This window comes from Solanum lycopersicum, chromosome 6 (assembly GCF_036512215.1).
Source record: "Solanum lycopersicum chromosome 6, SLM_r2.1".
Classification (NCBI taxonomy): Eukaryota; Viridiplantae; Streptophyta; class Magnoliopsida; order Solanales; family Solanaceae; genus Solanum; species Solanum lycopersicum.
In genome coordinates this window covers 40,667,818-40,690,258 of record NC_090805.1, presented here as the reverse complement: position 1 = coordinate 40,690,258, position 22,441 = coordinate 40,667,818, and the positions used below count along the sequence as shown (strand labels likewise).

General features: G+C 27.6%; 2 protein-coding genes and 1 long non-coding RNA gene across 3 annotated transcripts; 2 read left to right on the top strand and 1 right to left on the bottom strand.

Annotated features, from left to right (window-relative positions):
- Positions 1-72: 72 nt before the first annotated feature.
- LOC101263125 (uncharacterized) lies at positions 73-2,578 on the bottom strand. Its single transcript, XM_004241987.5, has 3 exons — positions 2,348-2,578; positions 1,295-1,851; positions 73-652 (listed from the first exon to the last, which is right to left on the bottom strand). Exons 1-3 carry the CDS (start codon positions 2,501-2,503, stop codon positions 211-213), a joined length of 1,155 nt encoding a protein of 384 aa, XP_004242035.1. The 5' UTR covers positions 2,504-2,578; the 3' UTR covers positions 73-210.
- A 12,054-nt stretch (positions 2,579-14,632) lies between these two features.
- Positions 14,633-16,006, top strand: NAM1 (Nam-like protein 1). The gene is made up of 3 exons (NM_001247290.1): positions 14,633-14,898; positions 14,987-15,264; positions 15,354-16,006. Exons 1-3 carry the CDS (start codon positions 14,736-14,738, stop codon positions 15,801-15,803), a joined length of 891 nt encoding a protein of 296 aa, NP_001234219.1. The 5' UTR covers positions 14,633-14,735; the 3' UTR covers positions 15,804-16,006.
- Positions 16,007-19,847: 3,841 nt separating this feature from the next.
- On the top strand, positions 19,848-20,645 carry LOC112941641 (uncharacterized). The gene is made up of 2 exons (XR_003247064.2): positions 19,848-20,201; positions 20,284-20,645. It is a non-coding gene; the product is annotated as an uncharacterized lncRNA (long non-coding RNA).
- The last annotated feature ends 1,796 nt before the right edge of the window (positions 20,646-22,441 follow it).

The window sequence follows — 22,441 nt, the reverse complement described above, 5'->3', positions numbered from 1 at the left end:
TAATTAACTTCTAATCGAATATTATATCCGTTTTTGACCTGTTCCTTTGACACTCTTAAGACTTCTGAATAGTTGGTGATAAATGGTTAAAAGTGAACTAGTTGTGTAATGAAACATTACATTTTAACAACCTACATCACTCTCCAATACTCTGTTTTTTGCTAGCTTTGATTCATCTGATAAGAAGATAAAATGACCAAATCAGTTCCCTCAACAGCAATCTTGTAAAATACTGACTATATCAGACCTTTGTTCCTCAGCAATTTCAGTTGGAAATGCTACTAAGAAAGTGACAATCAAGTTCCCTCTGTTCCCTTCCTCTTTAGGTTTAGGCATCCCTTGTCCTTCTATAATCTTTTCATAACCAGGACATATAATATCATCGATCGTTAAACTCATCTTCTCCCCACCCAACAAAGGTATGGAAATAGTACAACCTGTAAGAGCTTTTACCAATGGGACTTCTACTGCCAACTCCACATTGTCACCGTCTCTCTTGAATAGAGGGTGTTTTTTCTCCGCGATCACGAATATTACATCTGCTGCTGAAGTGCCTGGTCTCTCATTACCCTTGCCTTCAAATGTTATCTTTGTCCCTTTTGTCCATCCTGGCTTCACTTTGATTGTTAGTACTTCCTCTTCTTCTATTAACCTGTAAGAAAAGAACAGAGATAGTTAATGTCAAAAACGGAATCAAATAAATGTGATCTCTATTTTTTGAAGGGATAGTTTGCCAATATATATGATTTACCCATCTAGTTTACCAAATATGATCGAAGTATACACTATGCGTATAACTCGATTGTATATGATATGTGTGTGTTGTGTATCTTTATGTATAGATATATATATCATATGTATATGTAAATTAGTGTAAAGTATATACTATGTACATATTTCGTAAACTAGATGGCCAAAAGGACTAGTTTGTATTTTTTTTTTCTTTTTTCCTGAGAAGCTTTTATAGTCAAACAAGCATCATGAAATATTTGATGATTACAAGGTTCAAAGACCTTATAGCCATACAAATGTTAGCGGAAATAACGTTTACTAGCCACTGTTTTGCTCCATCTTTGAAAGATAATCATTGTGATTAAGTTTCAAATTCCAGAGGTGAAACTTCATGACAATATCATGGAGATCACGGAGTTACACTTGTGGAATTTGAAACACAATGACAGGCAGTGAAAAGTGTGTATTTGAGAATTTAACCTTCGATACTATTCAAACTATTACAAACAAATTGAAACGGAGAGTAACTAAATATCATAAAAGAGTAGTAATGAGTCCTTACCCATTATCTGTCATTGCATCTCTTGTGACTTTCATCTTCTTCACACACCCAAAGCACAACTCATCTAAGGTGCATTCAAGTGTCTTTTCTGTTGGTGGTGGCTTTACCAATCCAGTTGAGCTTGAAAACATTATCGGAGTTGAGCTCTTCCGGCTGGCACTACGCGAAAACGAGGCTGGTAACGTTGTTGAGGTTGCTTCTGCACCACCACTCGTTAGGCTCACGCTCCGTGAAAATGATTTTGGAGCTGCATGATGACTAGTTAAGTCAGCATGACTACTGGCATTACGCGATAATGTGCTCGCTAATGCTGGTCCACCACCACCATTATGGTTGTGATTTCTCACACTCGTGGCTCGAAAAATTCGAGAAATTGTCCTAGAGAGTCGAGATGGGCTAGAGCTTCTTGAATGGGGAGGACTTGATTTCGGAGAACTTGTGTAGTAGTAATGTTCATTGTTTTGGTGTTTTTTGTTAAGTCCTTCATTGAGCTTATATGTAAATTGTTCATCATCATCATCTATGTCTTCATCAGCACCACTTTTCTTTACACTAACCTGCAATTTGATTATACAAAAAATAAATAAATATTATGTCAACAATGCAATGCAATATAATACCAGTGATGAATGCAACATAGACTCGAAATGATTAATTGCATGTATATATTGAAGATTACTAAACTTTGAACCAAAGTTGACGGTCCTTCGGAAATAGCCTGTGGAATTTCACTGGGTATGTTATCGTTTTTGTACTGAACTTTAAACAAATATGATGAGAACACACATCAAATTTAAATCATAAATCATTCTTCGAATACATTCATGTATAAAAAAACAATTAGGATTTTTCAAACATTTGCAAAAATCAAATAATTATTGTTTAATACACATGTCTAATTTATGTTTCTACCAAATGATTAGAACCATCATTTTCGATTTCTTAAGTCAAAAATATAAAATAAAAATTCCTTTTAAAAAAAGAAAAACTTTGAGAAATTAACATATACATTGTCTTAAAGTTGAACAAAAAATGGTATATGTATTTATTTACCTTGTGATGATTATCTTGGAGGGTATTGGATTTAGGCTTATGATGTGTTTTCTTAGGAGATAAAATGGAGACAAAAGATTTGCAAACTTTACAAACACTTCCAAATCCAAAACTGCCACAAAACTCATGAGATGTGGCCTTTGAATGATCTGCCATGGAAGAAAATAATTGAAGAAAACAATTACACAGGGAAAGATAGAGAGATAAATTATGATTAATTAATAATTAGTTGTAAGACTAATTTTAGAATGGATGGTTGGTCAAAAATATACCAGCGTTTTAATAGCTAACATTAGTTGAAGAAAATTAAGCTAACCATACAAGGCAATTTGAAATTTATAAGAGTCTTAATTTAAAATTTCAAAAATCAATAATTTAAATTCAAAATTAATATGACCTATAATGTAATAATAAGACTGTTTCATCATTTTTAACCAAAAATTTTAAATTCAAACTTACATATCAAAAAAATCATATTTTGAAATTCGATTAAAAAATAAAATCATATTGAAAGCAACCACTTTCAAGTGTCATGCCAACCACTACTGCCGCAGACATATCAATAACTGTTGTCATCGCAGCCCTACAATTATGAATAGTTGTAATATTATTAAATTGACGAGAAAGAAATATGTGATATTGACAATTTAGATTTATTTTTGTGTATTCGGATATACATGTACTTGAACGTATTTAAATATATTTAAACGCATAAAAATATGATAAAATATATAATACTGTAGAATAGATAAACTAATGAATTTATATAAGTTCCTTCGTAAAAAAATTATCCTCCAACAAAATTGACACCACTTCTATAAATACATGACATTTAGATTATTTACTTGAACAAAATACTAAGATCTACAAGTTATATATACCAAACGCAGTATAATATAAATTGTATACTCTTATTATTAAATAAGAACTAGTTAATACATATTCTAATCTTAATTTTTCAGTTACCGTGGTTATCTTCTCATCCATTACTGAATTAAGTTTCTAACAAACCTTTTCTTTTGTCTCATTTTATTTCTTTTTAAAATTTTGGTAATTTCATATAAGTTTTAATCGCAAAGATATTATTGGATCGGAATAGTAAACAAACAAACATGAGGATAGAGTGATATATTATGGCTGACAGATCGGATTGACATAATACATATATTGGAACTTAAACTTGGCTTTCATAATGCACAAATAGGAACTTTATCTATCAACTTTTAAATAAATAAACACATGAGTCATACATGGCACAATACACGCATGACACCACGTAGGACAAAAAATGAAACGTTGGATGACATAAAGGACATGTGAGTCTATTTGTTCAATTTTATACAAGTTTAAGTGTCTATTTGTGCACATCCAAAGTTGAAGGGTATAAATGCGATTTGAAGCCAAGTTAAGGGGCACATTCATATATTATGCCGATCGAATTATATATTTTTGTATGTTAATAAAATGTATATATAAAAATATACATATCATATTAAAAAATGATACGTATTTTACAAATGTAATTATTTTTGGTCAAATGTATAACTTGCCTGAGTTTGAAAGTTAGACCCTTTCATCGATAACACGCCAGTCCAACAAAGATATTTTTTTAAAATCTCTCATATAAATTTTAGTTCGTATGCTGTGTATATTCAATGCATAATTTGTATGTATATTAATTATATATTGAGTTACACATCAACGACTTTTATACATTATCACTATAACAAAAATAACTTTTAGCGGCATTAAATATTGACACTAATAAAGAGTGATAAAATCTTTATCGGCATTAGTTAAGTGCCATTAGAACCAATGTCGCTAAAGCCTTTAGGGACATATATAAAGAGTAAAAATTGCTGCTAAAAGTATATATTTAATGATAATTAAGAATTAAATGTTGCTAATAGTAATTTTTGTCGTAGTGTATAAGTCTTAATGTGTATCAGAATAGTATTGATGACTTATAAGAATGTTTAAAAAAATTCCATATCTTCATTGGGCCTCTTGAACATATGGGCCTTATTACCTTCTAAATTTAAAAGCCCATCCCACAGTCTGTTCAGTTTGATAAAGCCCATGGATTTCAAATGTTGAACCGCTTTTAAACGGGCAATTTTTTCAAAAACATAATTTCATAAGTGTGAGTGCCAATTTTCCCCTAAAGAACATACATGTATCTGTTTTTGTTTTACATTTTAAATAAATAATGTAACTCGATCGGTATGAAGTTGTTATTGTTAGGGAATATTGTACATTTAATACGATTTGTATTTAATCAAATTCCAACACAGATACCTGATTGAATTGCTATTCTCATAGACTCATAGCCGCTGTTTACAGTAAATATAATATTCTAGTATGATTTTATTTGTACGTATATTGCAAAAATTCGAAATGTGTACACACATTAGTTTTCTTCTAGTCACAAAATTGGATCTGTTAGCATCTTAATCATAAAATGTGACATATTTTAATTTAATCCATGTTTATTTGGTAAAGGAGTTTTGGCATGAGTTGAGTGAATTCCAATTTTCATGTGTCAAACTATATAGTTCAAGTAGTATCCAGGGCTAGTGATTTATGAAATGGGTTAAAGAATCATGTGTAAAGGTTTCTGGATTAGCTCGTACACATCTTGATTACTTTTATGAGTGATTCTCGCAATTGATAATGACGTCGATTAATTTCATGGGATACCTGCTATTTATAACAATAACTCTATCCGGAAAGCCTTTGAACGAATAAGAATAAATATAAGCACCTAGATGTTTTGCCCCCGTTGAAATTTAAATTAGAGACTTTGTGATTCTGAACTCACTCAATTAATTACCATGCGATTCGACAAATTTATTTTTTTCCCTTATGAAGAAATAATTTTTGATAATACTATTTGTTTTTTTTTTCCAACAAAAATGCGGTCCAACATAGGATTTGTCGTGTTACATAGAGAACTTTGGCATATATCATTTGCTCTCAATTCTATTCTACTTTGGTGAGTTTTATTTACTTGTATTACTCTTTTGTTATTTCATTTTATATGACATTTGTTTACTAAATTTTGTAATCTGTTGAAATTAAAGAATCTTGGTTTAAAATCTCTTTAACTCTAGATTTATATCCCTAACTAGATGCTTTCTAGTTTGTACCCTACATCAAGAATGTTTCAATGGCAATTAATTAACAATAATAATTAAATTGCTATTGATTATGTTTTTCTAGCGATAATCAATACTTTTTGTGTACGTTCCTAAAACCTTACTATATCAACATTAGATCTAATGACAATTAACTAATGTTGATAAAACTTTTAACATTTTTTTTATTAACGTATATATTTATTGCCGCTAAAAATTGTTATAGCTACATTAATATCATGCTAGTTTAATATTTATAACACCAGAAGAAATTAAGTCAGAGTTTCCTTCATTGCAACTAAATCCCATATTTTCAATAGATTTCTTAAAATGATCTGTCCAATAATATTATTTTCTATTGATGTAAGTTTAAGTTCCAACAATATCTTTTTTGCTATTCTAAATTTCATGTTTTAGTCAATTACCATCACGTAATAAAAAAGGGTGCAACAACGCTTGGTCATTCATATTGATATTTTTTTAAAAATACAATTATATATTGCATTTATATTACTCCTAATTTTGTGAATTTTTTTTTGCAGTTCTCTTGTTCTTGTATTTGCAAATACAAGTAGGGCATATGTGGGTGCATTTGTCACATGCTTTGTAGATTCACATGGACATGTTTGTCTACTTGTTTTTCAGTTTTAATTTTTTATTCTTTAAACAAAAAAAGACAAGAAGAAGAAGACATCATCAAATTATAAGAGATAATATTGAAGAAGGTGAATTATAATAAAGAAAAAATGAGTGGAGAAAAAGGTCAAAAAGGGATCAAAGAAAAGAACATTTCAGAAGGTTGTTGAAGGCAAAGAGTCATAAGAAGCATAGACAACACATAACATAAATTATTTATTTATTTTCTGCTAGGTTTATGTATTTTGTGAAAAAATAAAGTTGATTATTGTAGATATTTAGGAGATTTTTTAAAAAGTTATATATATTGTAATATCTTTAATATTTGTTCATTTAAGAAATATCTGAATCGAATATTCTAAAATAATGATATATAGTGGAAGATATGAGTAATTTGATTTTTCTTATAAATGTATTTAGAATAATTTAAAAGCATGACATTAGGCATTCGTAATCAATCAAATTCAAATAATTCAATTAAATTTAATAGTATCTTTGTTTTTAATAGCAAAGTTCCTATCCAAAATAGTTGTTCTTATTTTATAGTTTTCACTTATTTAGGAGTGTACATCGATCATTTTGATCATATAAGTAATTTAACTCAAAATAATTTATATAAGTATTATTATTATTATTATTATTATTTTCCCCTATAATTTTTTTTAAATAGTTTTTTTTTCTCCTGAGACGTTTTTTTTAAATACTTTGATCAATTAACATGAAAATAATTTAAAAACATTCTCCATATCATATGCGACCTTACAAAAAAAAATTCAAAGTCTTTTCAAGTATCCACTATGTAAATTAATAATCATTTAGAACATGTCATTTAAAAATATATATATTAATCAAGCTCATTAAATTGTAACATGTTCTTCTGCATTTTTCAATTAATTGATACGTATACTCAAAAAAGAAGACGATGAATACTTGTAAAAATGCACAAATCATCTTCTAAAACTATGAGGTGAAAAATATATCTAATAAATACATTTTATTATATATTTAATTAGCAACATATTATAATTCTCGCTCTTAATGAAATTTACTGATAAATGTAGTATTCAAACATTAATATTTTGTTCACATTGGAGCGTTTATATTCAAATCAAGCCGTCATTATCGTATAAATTAGACCAATTATATCAACTTGTCAACTTTGCTAACGTTATTCTAGTTGGAGAAAACTACAAGTCATTCTAGGATACATCAATGACATATCTTAACGTATTAGAAAACAATTTTATTATTTTTTATATATATATATTTACTACCCCACTAAAATCTTAAAATGCAGGCTTTGTCTGACAACATAAACATCATTAATTGATAAATTGGTTGAGTAATAAAAAAGTAATGCGTTTTTATTCATATATCATCATTTTTTTTATTTCATGTGCATTCGGATATTAAATAAACTTGCTATTTTATTTTTTTTATAGGTATTAATGTGTGGTATTATTGTTTCATTCTTTTATCTTGCAAATCTAACGTAAAATGATTTATAGAAATGTTCATAATTAAAATATTTTTCTATCAATTGTTGACCTTTTATTCAAAATAGTTACAAGATTTACATAAATATCAACAACATTTAAAGTAATAAAACTGTAACTAAAATATGTGAATTTGAAAATTAATGAGCATAACTAAAATAAGTCCTATAATTTCACATAATTAAACTAAATTAAAATAAAATACAAAAATGTTATATAAAATACTCTTGGGTGAAGCAAATATATCAACAGAAACACGTATGCTTAAAGAAAATATATACTTCCTCATTTTCTCAATAGAAGCACATGACCTATATGAAACTTCGTAAATTTATAAACTATGCTCTCCCTTCACTAGTTAATTTTTTTTATTTTTCGTATAAATATTAAAATCTCGACTATTTCAAATTCGTAATGCATAAAAATCTCATTCAAGAAAAAATACTTTCTACAAAAAGTCCTATAATTAAACAAAGAGCAGAGCAGACTCCAACCAATACACCCGGTGGCATAGCCACACTAATCGGACATCCTTCGTCTTAATATTATACAGTATATACAAGTAAAATAATAAATTAAATGGCTAAATAATATATTTTAGACATACTAGACACAATCATATGATGTAATATGGTGGTTCAGGCGCCTTGAAAGAGCAGAAATATACAAATTTAAAGTGTTTGTGTGTTCGAATTTCACTAGTAACAATTTTTTTTTTCATTTTTTAAGAACAGCAAATTCACTTTAGCACTTAAACACTCTTTATGAAAATCGTGACACTAGTAACAATTTTTTTCTTCACTTTTTAAGAACAACAAATTCACTTTAGCACTTAAACACTCTTTATTGAAAACGTGACATTAGTAACATTTTTTTTTTTACTTTTTAAAAATAACACATACACTTTAACATTTAAACACTCTTTATGAAAATCGTGACTCCGCCACACGTTATTTTTTGAGTCTCACTCCACTAGTTGGGGTGTTAGGGGAGAGAGAGAGAAAAAAAAAACATTTATTTGTGTGGAGTGCAGAGAGGGCGGCGGAAAAGTACGGCGTCGGCTACAACTTGCAAATCATCCACTGCCAACTTGCTATTAATTTGGAACATTAGTCAAAACAAAGACTTGAAAATGATTTGTATTTTAATCTTATGTACATTTAACATAGACACTTTTAAATTTATATATTATGATAATAATATACAAAGTCATTCATACCCCACTTCTGTTTTTAGCAACTTATGTTTATCACGAGTGGTCTGCCTGTCTTTCCTTTGTCAATTTCATTTTAACAAAAACAAGTTGTGTTTAAGGTAAAGCGTGAAAGTTTTTTTTTTTCATGTTTTCTTTACTTAATATGTACGATGAGAGAAAGAGATAGTTATTATTTTCAATAATCACGATGAAAATACATGCTAGCTTAATATCAAGGACAAGATCGATAGATATCTATTTATTATAGAGAAAATCGAAAAATAAAATTGATGTATTTAATAACGTCGAAAAATAGTTGCTCTAGAAAGATTAGAAAATGAAATATATTAGTTTAGGTATTTGTCTTTCGAGATTGGAACTCAAGCTATTCCTATTACTAGACTATTCGTGTTTTTTTTACTCAAACACATCAACTAATTTTAATTTATACTTTCCTTTGCGGTTTTGCACTTTGAAAACAAGACATAGGAAGGTGCATAATTTCAAAAAATAATATCTCTATCTTCATCATAAAATATATTGCAAAAATACAAAAAAAAAAAGAATTTCAATTTATAAATATGTCAATCAATTAAATTATTTGTTAAAGCTAATAAGTCAAGCAACAATGACGGAACAAGTTAAACGTAGGGGTAGGGTTTCTTTCTATTTAATTAGCTCTGAAATTCATTTCCTTCTTCCTAAATGGCGAAAAAGTTTTTCATTTTTAATTCATAATTTCATCTAATAATCAACGGATCAAATTTGAAGCGACTATTTTTACGACATGGATGCATCACTTAGGACATGTAAATCATTCAGACTTCTTGTAGTATATGTACTAGCTAGAATATAACATTATACAAATTTTAAATTATATATTTTATGCAGAAATCACATATTTCCGTGCCCTATTTTTTGTCTCTAAATACATCATTACATTAAACCCATAACACCAAAAAAAAAAAAAAGGAACCCCACTATGTGGTGAGACATTTTGGACAAATATCATGCAAACGTAATCCAAATCATATAGTATGAAATTGTCAAGACTGTGATTTTCCCTGTATATCACAACACCACTTGCTAAAGCTTTTTTTTTTAAATGAGGTAAGAGTTGTGATGGTAAAATGACAAGGAAAGAGCATGACAAAACTAGATTTTATAATATGATATAATATAATAATAAATCATATAATTTATCATAACAATATATCATGATCAGTACTCAGTGGGGGACTGACAAAAATCTTCTATTTTATTTCATCGGTTGGAAATTATTCTTGTCGTTGTGTTATTGGTTTTTTCGATAGATCTCTTTTTAATATTTGTGTTTATACGTTGTGGAGTGCATATCTGATTTTAATATTGTCACTTAAATCAGTGTTCATTTTAATTTTTATTTTATAGTGTAATGTAGGTGACTAAATTTAAACAAAAAATAGCTGAAATCAGAAAAATGTAATTAAACTTCAACCAATAAAAGTTCAAATAAAAATGACGGAAAATCAATATTTCTACCAAAACTTTAGACAAAAATGCATTATTTTCACTCACATATCAATTTAAATATTTGGTGTTGTCAAGAGTCAGAGACTAATTTTGCACATTAAAAATATTTGTAGTAGGTATATGTACAAAACATTTAAAATGTGCACCCTGCAATATTATCAACTTTTAAATCGTCCTTAGATAACTCACTCCACTAATTAAATTATTTTCTTCGTTTATTTTTATTTGTTACTACTACATATCCTTAAAAATAATGATTGGACACCTTGAATGAAAGTTTTCATACATGTTTATAACGTAAAATAAACTTTTTTTTTAAGAAAATAGAAAACACTCGACCCTTTGTTCAAAAGTGAAAGACCAGCGAAAACATTTAATTACGAAAAGAAGGTAAATAATTCAATGTGTTGATTGTTTGATTGATGTGATAAAAATATTGAAAAAAGAAGGTAAATAATTCAATGTGTTGATTGTTTGATTGATGTGATAAAAATATTGATTTCAAAATTAAAAAAAATAAATTAGCTTATGATGTTTAATTATGAACGTTAATTAAGTTTTAATTACTTAACATAAATAAAAAATAAAATATAAATCTCTTAAAAATCATACTATCAATCACATCTCGCGTACCAAATGATCCAAAAAGTCGAATAAATTGTTACTCAGAATGATCGAAATTGATGGTGTGGACAAAAATGGGGATCACCACAATGAAGGACCACTTTAACTTATTTATGTATAGGACCACCAAAAGTTTTTTTTTTTTTTTCGAAAATTTATATTAAAATTTAAATAAATTTAAATTTATGTTAAAAATTTCACATTAAAGAATAGACACTCATTTTTCATATCTAAAGGGATTCGAATTTATCATTAAAGATTATGATGGAGTGATAATTTATCTATTATCTCTTTGTTTTTAATATAAAATTTATATTTAAATTTTTGAAAATGATTTTTTTCAAAAAATTTTACAATAGAAAAATAATTTTATGCGTAGTTGAAATGATTAAGTTACGAATAAATGATTTTATGGCTATATAAATCTCTAATATATCTTAATGCTTTATTACAAAAATAAAATTTTAAAATATTACAAAATAAGTTTAATGACCTGTTAGTTTCTCAAAGCATACATATCTAAGTTCAATGTGAATATAATTTAGACGAATAATGAGAGAAAATTAGAAGTCATTTGATACACGGTAAAAACAATAATTTAAAGATACAATAATAATTTAAATATAAAAAAAAATAATTTAAATATAAAAAATTGAAATTATTTAATAAATTTCTGCCCCTAACTTATTATAAGAGCTTATCTGAATTCCACCTATCCATAAAATTCAAGAATCTTTTAGGTCCAAACTGTTCATGATTAGAATCAAATATTTATAATATTTTACCTAACTTTAACTACGCAATGAGTCACGTTAAAGGCTTATGCGTCTTTCAACGTGGCTGCATATTTTCTTGACCTAAAAGTACAATTGCACTAAGAAAAAATATTTTAATCCAATTATTAAATATATTTTTATTAAGTTAATATATATGGATAGATGAAGTTTCTTTTTTTGTTTAAATAATGTTTAGAAACAGTAATTGTGACAGAGTTAAAAGAAATATATATAATGCGGTGTACCAAATCAAAAAGATCGACCAATGAACTGATTTGATATTTAAAAAATTAAATAAAATTGATTTAATTTGATATTGACTTTTTTAAAAAGTAAAAATCAAAATCATATCAATCCTATTAAATATATGTAAATCAAATATCAAATCAAATTTAATATACTTATATTTTTTTAATATCAAATCAATTTGATAATCGGTTTTCTTGGATTTGATCACACTTTGTCTATCAATTACAGTACTTTATACACCCGTATATATTTCCATCTTTTAAACAAATATAATATAACCATTAACAACATAAACATTTCACCTAAACAGTACCTAATCTCAATAATACGCATAAGTCATAACCATCTTCTAGAAACAATATCATTTTATAGTTATTATTTTTTTATTTTTTATCTGTTCATATTATTATTCTGATCAAATTTAAATGACACACTACACGACTTATTTGAGAGTGTGTTTTCAAAATAATTTTTTTATATATTCAAAACACAAATTCAAAACCTCTATTTTTACATACTCGAATTCAAATTCAAAATCTCTAATCTAAAATACGAATAATTTCTCTACTGCATCACAAAGTCTGGATTGGTGTATCACTATAAATTCATTGTAATTTCAAATGTCATGTTATCCTTACAAAAGTGTCATTAATAAAGAATTTGGTGAAATAGGAATGACATAATTAAGAACTTACTAGATGCATACATTTTTTAAAAAAAAAAAAATAATAAAGTCAGACGTAAGAAATGAAATGAATGAAGTGAAAAATAGAAGAAAACGATAATCTACGGCGCAGAAATCGACTTGATTTGACTCAAGATTAACCAATCATATTTGAGATTGGAATATGCTCTTATCTTTTAGAAGAAAAAATAGCAACTTATTCACAATATATTATAAAATAATTGAGTTACTATATTCTGATTACGAAATGTGTAAACAAACCAAACATTGTTCTTTCTTTTTTGTCACAAATTTATTATAGGGATAATCGTATATAATAGCAAATTAATAACTTAAAATAAATAAAGTAGCTATAGTTTAATTTAACTATGCTCCATAGCAAACATTAGATAAAGTTTGTCAGTCGCCTCTCTCCTAAAAATCTCGCTCGCCACTCTACCATTCTCGCTCGCCACTCTCCCCCTGCTCGCCTCTCTCGCTTTATACACAGAAGTGTATACATTATATTTTTGTTTTGTCTAAAGCGAGATAAAATTGTCTATACACATGCAAAAATATATATCTTCGTGTTATACACTTAATTATACAATTTTACAAACATTTTACTTCAAATATTGCAGAGAAAAAGGTCAACGAATTATACAATTGCAGTAAAATACAATTTTCTCTAGCTTTATACGGCAGAAGTGTATATATTGTGTTTCTGTTTCTGTATAAAGCGAGAGAAAAACATATATCTTCTTGCTATACACTTAATATTGCAGCGAAATAAGTAGTGAATTATGCAATTGTGTATTATACAATGGGATAATTAAATATAATAGCAAATTAATAACCTAAAATAAATAGAGTAGCTATAGTTTGATTTAACTATGCTCCATAACAAACGTAAGACAAAGTTTGTCAGTCGCCTCTCTCCTAAAAATCTCGCTCACCACTCTCCCATTCTCGCTCGTCACTCTCCTTCTGCTCGCCTCTCTCGCTTTATACACAGAAGTGTATACATTGTATTTTTGTTTTGTATAAAGCGAGATAAAATTGTCTATACACATGCAAAAATATATATCTTCGTGTTATACACTTAATTATACAATTTACAAACATTTTTCTTTAATTTAATTATAGACAAATGTAGATTTTATATAAATATTGTAGTGAAAAAGGCCAACGCATTATATAATTATATATGTATAGCGAATTATACTATTTTATATTTGCTATAAAACGCAATTATATAAATTTTGTTATAGCATACGAATATAAATTTTTTATTTGTTATGCGTTGAACGTGCCATCATTATACAAAAATCATTCTAGGAATATGCTCACACCTTTTAATTTAAGGAATCACAAATCACAATATGCATTCATTTATTTGTTTATTTTTTCAATCTTAATAAATTCATTAGTATATGTGGCACTCCTAGCAACGTTAATTCACTAATTATTGACACATTAGATTATCTCCTTCTCATTCAATTCCAACTACCACATTCACACGATAAAAGTTGCACATCTATTTTTTTTTAATTTAAATTTATTTTATTTTATTTACTTAATTATTCAACAAAATATAAAAATAAAGTGGGCCCATCATTTTTGTCATAAGTAACGACACAAAGTTACCGAGCGTGCATCTACCTGGTATACGTGTCTGTTTCCCCGAGCCTAATCCTCCCGAACCAAAACCGAACCGGAAACTTCCACGGACCCGCCGAGCCACCTAGTCCCTTTTGACACTTGTGTCCAAAAATCAGTGCGTAAGCAGTGACCAAATGTACCCCCACCCCCTCCACTACCCCCTCAAACTCAATTTTTTGCATACGTGTCCACTTTTTTTTTGATATAATTTTAGTTATCATATTATTTCTAATTATTTTAACACGTTTTTTCTAGATCCCTTCAGCTTATCTTCGCCACGTGTCCTTGTTCCGTTTTCTATATATTTAGCTCTCTCCCTTGTGACCGAAGTTTCAACTTTCAACCGTTTTCCTATTCCTTCAATTCTATTCAAAGAATTCAGAAAACTCTGTCTTTAGACTGAAATAAGAAATTTATATTTAAAAGAAAAAGAAAAAATGACAGCAGCTGAATTGCAGTTACCTCCAGGATTCAGATTTCATCCAACTGATGAAGAACTTGTGACGCATTATTTATGCAGAAAATGCACTTCACAGCCAATTGCTGTACCAATTGTAGCAGAAATTGATCTCTACAAGTTTGATCCATGGGATCTTCCTGGTAAATTAGTTTTTGTTAGTACTGAACAGTTGAAAATTTCTGAAATTCAGATGGATCTAAATTTTTTTGTTTGTGTTTTGTGTTTTAGATTTGGCATTGTATGGAGAAAAGGAGTGGTACTTCTTTTCACCTCGAGATCGGAAGTATCCGAATGGTTCACGACCTAATCGAGCTGCTGGAACTGGATATTGGAAGGCTACTGGTGCGGATAAGCCGATTGGAAATCCGAAAGCGGTGGGAATTAAGAAAGCATTGGTGTTTTATTCTGGTAAAGCACCTAAAGGAGAGAAAACTAATTGGATCATGCATGAATATCGTCTAGCTGATGTTGATCGATCTGCTCGGAAGAATAACAATAGCTTAAGGGTGAGTGTAGAACAGATTAATAATTTTTTTTTGACGATCTAGACTCTGTTTTTCCGATTGATTTTTGACGGTTTCTGTCTCGTTTACAGCTGGACGATTGGGTTCTATGTAGAATTTACAACAAAAAGGGATCGATTGAGAAGAACAGGAAAATGAACACTACCTGCTACATGGATAAAGTTGGATCTCCAGAAGATCGGAAGCCGGAGATTCTACCACCGCTACCTCCACATCCTCAGCCGCAGCAATTGCACAACGATTTCTTCTACCTGCCGTCCGATTCAGTTCCGAAGATGCACTCCGATTCAAGCTGCTCGGAACACGTGCTCTCACCCGAATTCACATGTGAAAGAGAAGTGCAGAGTGAGCCGAAACTGACAGATTGGGAGAAAGCTACCCTCGATCTTCCATTTAATTACATGGATGCCACTACCGGCGCCACAACGGTGGATAATAGCTTGTTAGGTTCTCAGTTTCAGAGCAGTTATCAGATGTCGCCGCTGCAGGATATGTTCATGCACCTGCACAAGCCTTTTTGAGTGGGGCCACCAATGGATTATTTTCAGCCGCAAGTGTCAAACGAGACTTTAACGTCCGTGACTTTGCACGTGCCGCCGTAGTAGAATAATAGGAGTAGCATCTTCTGCGTTCACATTGGCAAATTGTGAAAACAACATTTGTACATGTAGTAGATGATGGGGAAAAAAAATATTATTATTAGCAATTAAAATAAAATTGCAAATATGAAAGGAAAAAAAAAAAAAACACCCTAATCAAGTTTATATAGTACATAATGATCATGAGACTTTTTGTACTACATGTGAATGTACTTTTAGTGAATGGGTGTTTTATTAAACTTTCATTTTTATAATTAGTTGTTTGGTTGATTCACTTTTGAATTTGGCTTTGGTGATTGAGCCAAATTGGGGTATGCAATAATATCTTATCTATTTCCTTGACTTCTTTGTTTAGTGAAATTATCATACTTCGTCTGTGTTAGGCTTTATTTCTCTTTTATCGGCTCAATCTAAATATGTATTTGAATGGTTAAGATTTTTTAATGAATATTTGAATGATTTTTTAACGTATATTTGGATGATTAAGATTTTTGCGTAGATTTGAGTAACATTGTTCATTTTTAAATATAATAATTATTTTAATTTAAATAAAACAATAATTAAATATTTTATTAACAAAATATTAAAAAAATTATTCTTTGATAGATATTAAGAAATTTAAATTATGAATATTTTTTTTTAAGTTTGGCGAAAAATGTAATATAACTACATGAATTACATATATAAATTAAAATAATAAAAATAATCATTCAAAAAAAAGTTAACTATCTTTTTTGAGAAAAAAATATTCTAACATAAACTAATCTTAAATATGTAGGTGAAACATCTAATGAATATGATACATTCAAATAATTTTACAAAGGCATGATAATCTGATTTCTAACAAATTATATATATAAAGTTTGTTTTGCACTTTAATCAAATAAATTTTGTCAATATTTGATAAACAAGTAGCTAAAACAAAAATTAAAAGTTCAAGGAAAATAATTTAGATAGCTTATAAAGTGAGATAATGAAAGAGGCTTGAATTTGTTTTTTCTTAGAGAAAAAAAGACGGAACATAATTTGTTTTAAAAATTAAAATGTCTTTAAAATAATTTGAATGAGAATAAGACTATGATACAAATTTGATTCATTCATATCTTTTCAAATCCATAAGAGAATCTAATTAATAAAATAAAAATAACTTACAAAAATACTATCTTTATAGGGTTATTAAAGTATGTTATTTGTATAAAAAGATGACTACAATTTATATCTTTTTTAATTGTATTTCTTTATATGTTTTTATTTTTCTATTTATACACTAATACAATTTTAATTACAATGAACTAAATAAAAAAAATATATTACTCGTGTACGGTAAGAACATGAATACTTCGAATTCAAATAAGTATCTCTATTTATAAAACTTAATGTATTATAATATCAAGGATACATGTATTTTGTTAACAACTTGATGTATCAAATGTGAATATATCAACAAAGTAAAGTATGACAATTGACATATGAACACAACAATTTGAGAAATGACTACATTGTTGTTATTCAAAAAATGAATACAATATATAGTATACATATGAATACATTGTTATTAAACAAAAGATGGATTAATTGGACAACATAGAAACAAGAAAAATGAAAAATAATAGTCAATCTCTTTCTGGTCAAATTTTTCATTAATATTAATAAAAATAATATTAATGTATCTAATTATACTTGTATTGTCTAATCATTTTTTTCAAAATTGAATAGATTACTTATGTATTCAGATATACTTGTACTAACAAATCACCATTTCAACTTGTATTAATATTACAATACAAGTATCTATGTATATAAGTATTTTACTATCACACAAATCTCAATATCTTTTTGCTCATGTTTTACCTGTGCTATTTAAAAATAAATAAATATATAATCATTATAATGGAGAAAACAAAATAATTCTTCAATTGAAATCCTATAAGAATAGATGAAAACATAGATGGATATAAATATAGTTTTCATAAAAAGGAGAGAAAATCAATTAAAAGATACTTGATGAATTCAAATTACAAAAATTGCTTCTAGAATCATCAAAAGGATATTTAAATGCCAGGAATATGGGAGAAAATATTAAATATTGATGAAAGAGAAAGTATTAATGAGGTAAAAATTGAAAATTGATTACATAAAATGTGACTAGACATAATTTGTCATATTCTGTTGGCCTAATGTCTAATCCATTCAGATTCAAACATCTATTAAGTCAAAAAAAAAAAATTAGGCATAGTTTACTTTCTTTATGGTTTAAAATGATTCGATCACTTGTTGAGAAGTGCGAACCATTATTAAATCGAAAAAAGCAAAAATGCTCTTAAATTACTTGAAATTGAACCAAACATGCTCTTCAATGTGATGTAATATTGAACATATATGCTCTTTATTAATAGTTTTGTCTAAAATAATTTTCATACTATATTCAAACAGTTTTTTGTATTTGACTCCCGATTTAGGACTTCACTCCAAATCAAAATAGGAGATCCGCTCGCACCATGATTTGAGACTTAAGTCACAACCTCAATCCAAGATTTGGATAATTAACTTGACTCATACCCTTAAATCAAAATCTCCTTAAATCTCGATTCGGGGCTACTCACACTCCCAACTTAAATATGAAACCTAACTTTTGATTTTGATCCTAACTCAAATTTTAACTTTCGACTTTAGATTCTCGACTCAAGATTCGAAATCTTATCTCGATCTGAAATTTGACTTTTGGCTTGATCCAGACCTTAGATTTGACTTGCGATCACGATTAGAACCTAATTCTCTCGACCTGACTAGGGTGTTGCATCCTGGTTAGGTATTTATCATATCTCGTTCGAGGTTGGAGCCAAAATATTGGGTCCAGTGGTAAGGTTGGAATAGAGTTTTGAAAATGTTATTCTTACTATATGTAAGGAAGTAATTTTTTAGAATTTGAGAAAAAAGTCTATTTGAAAAATATTTTTCAAACATTAAATCAATTAAATATAATAAAATTGTAAAATATTTATTGAAAAGTATTTTTCTCTACCAAACACACCTCAAATCTTTGTAAGGATAGCTAAATCGAAAATTGAAATATTGCACTCTAATTTGTAGCAGGAAAAAGGCAACCTCATATTCAAACGTAACATTTAAAGGTCAAGTTCGTAAAATTGAAGATATTGCATTAATAACTAAGGTGAAATTTGAATATAGAAAACTTTCACACACATATATATGAAAAATTATTCGGTTGAGCAAACTTATACTACTGAATTACTAATTATAGTTATAGTTTGTTATAATGATCACTCGCGACTACCATTATACATTAATTATGTGGGATGACTTCAAGTTTTGTATAATTAGTCATTTTTGTATATGTATAATCTATCAGAATATAAAAATACATATAGATATAATATACAATTATCTAACCAATAATTTATTCTAGATATATAAGTGGATTCATGTATCTTACTCACTCACTCAACTCTCTCCTGTATATCATGCATGCTTGCACTCTCTTCTCCCCGCGCATCTGTAATACCAGATACATATATCTATCGTGATTCACATGTATATGTGATACATAGACTATCTCGCATGCCTCCCTCCTTTTCTCGTTGTATCTCTTCCTTTCTCGTTCACCTCTTTCCTTATTTTAGTGTATTTGCTAACACACACACACACACATATATATATTATTAATTAGTGAAACAATATGTAATTATTTCAAACTACAAGGAAAATTAATAAATATAATATAAATATTTAACTAATTAAGTAATTTTTCTAAAAAATAATAATATATGTTGAGCTATGAATTCCACTTCAAATATTATGTGCATGGTCCAAGGTGTCAAATGATATAAGAATATTTTGAAGGGAAAATTACGTGGAATGGCAAACATCCCTAAGTAATTAGCAAATAAGGGTATAATTTAATTTATTTACTCTCAATAATTATAGTTTCATTTTTTTTGTCATAATTAATGGGACCCACCACTTCTTTGTATATCCAACCATAAAAAAAAATTTCTCTTTTTATATATAATTTTATCAAATCAATTTTATCTCTCCTACACTCATTCCATATCTTTCTCCTAAAATCACTCCACTCCTATTTTGAATTTTGGAAAATTTCTCGATATTCCTGTTCTCTTACTTTCATTAATCCAGTTTTTTTTTAAATTTTTTTTTTCCTTCATCAACATAATTATATATGTATTATTTTTCTTAGTTTTTTCATACCTTTTTTAAGAAAAAATTCTTTCTTTCTTACCAGTTTAAAGTTCTTCAAAATGAGAATAAAGGATTCGTCTCCATATATGAGGATTACCAAAGGTATGTCATTGCATGTCAATATTGTTGATAATTCACCTTCGTTTTCAATTGAGTTATTTCAAGATTTTTGGGGTCAATGTAGGGTATATGACAACATAAACAAGTTCAAGTTGAACAATATCTTGAATAGAGATTCAAGAAAAAAATGACCCAATGACAATTCAGAAAGTCATCAACAACGCGAAATCTAGCGGCATTAAGACAATTGAAGGTTGGAGCAAGAGAAAAGTCAAAAACATAAATTCAGACGAGATTGGATCTATCTCATCAAAACTGGACAGAACTAGAAAAATCTGAAGAACATCAGGTTGAGTAATTTATATACAAATTACTAAAGTTATGTATATAGTGGATTGCGTATTAAGATAATATATACAAAGTATTATGAGATAATTGTTATTTGTATACAAATATTTGTATAAAAGAAATTTGTTAAGCATTGTATAATACATATATAAAATTATAGTATATTATACAAATTCGTCGATATATACAAAAAATTATGAAAATGATAAAATATTGTATATATAAACATTACGCACTAAATACACAAACATATTTCAAGCTTACCATATATACAATTGACAAATGAATATTATACAATCATTTGTTCATTAATTTTTTATAAAAACATGAAATTACATATGTACACATACAAATATAATCCATATACCAAATTATTGTATATTATCAAATCTGTAGATATTTACTATAAAAAAATGAACATAATAAAATATTGTGTATAAATAAACTACAGAAAATAATTAAGAACAAATACAACACACTTTTTATTTAAAAAAATAAACATGATTGTCATATATACAATTTTCATATTTATGATGATCTCATATACATTTAATAATACATAATAAATTACACATCAAAATGTATAAAAAATTATTTACAATTTCTCAAATATATACAATATAATCAATGTATATATATACAAATAATATCATTAAAGTCTAAGTGTTTCATATGATTTATTTTTAAACAAAATTGAAAAAATATTTGATTTTGAATGGTTAGCTTAAATAATGGGATTGTGTAAATGTTTGTTACCTTATTTAGCGATATTTGTTACTATTCAATGAATAAGTAAAATATTAAATAAATTAAAAATAAAAAAAATGCTTTATACAAATTAAAAGATACATAACAAACTAAACTATACCCATAAAATGTAATTATGTAAACTACACCCATACAATGTTATTTAATAAATTATGTTTGCTATATATGAAATTTTCCCTATTGAAAGTATTTTGGTAAATGGGCCTAATGTATGCACATGTCAACGTATAGCTATTGTAAAGAATTGATTTGGGCTACTAAACAATTTTCTTGATTGGGATTTCGTTTTGGAGCTCATTTGGATAAATTTAAAAATTAATATTTAAAAAGTAATTTTTCCTTTTTAAAGTTAAATTTAAATATTTTTTAAGCCAAAAAATGAAAGTAAGGAGAGCATTATTTTGGTTTTCAATTACATTTTAAATTTATTTAACCTCTGTTTTAAGTTATTTTTAATTTTGCCAAAAATTTCAAAACTAAAAATAATTAAAAATATATTTATTCAACTTTTAAATCAATCCAAACATGCTCTTTTTAGTCGATTCACTTGAGATTGAATTCTACATTACATGTATGATACGATAAAGTATAATATGTAATTTTTTTTTATTTCTTCATTTGACAAATAAAAAAGAAAAATTGAATAAGTACGAGCAAATGGATTCAATGTTAGTTATTACATATTTTATGATTTTAATTACATATTCATAGCATGAGATTTTACTTAAAGTCTTACCACGGCCAACGGTACTTATTATGGTACGATATGTCTACTTAGTCCTAACTCCTAAGTTAGGGAATATTTGTATCTTTTAACGTAGTACATGAAAAGTATCATTAGAGATGATTAATTTTTAATTGTGCTAAATATGTATCTTTTGCGACAAGTGACACTCTTTTTTTTTTTTTTATATATGTTCCTAAAGTCTTTACGATGTTGATTCTAATGTTATTAGCTAATATCGATAAAGACTTTATCACTCTTTATTTATGTTAATATTTATTGCTGTTAAAGTTATTTTTGTTACAGTGACATTGTTTTTGTACCTCTATGAATTATTTGCCAAAAATTTAAAACTTCTTATGTTAGGGTATTAAATCGTATATTTACTCACTACATCGAAAATGATTTGTAGGGCACTAAGCGCTTGTTACGTTTCTCCAAA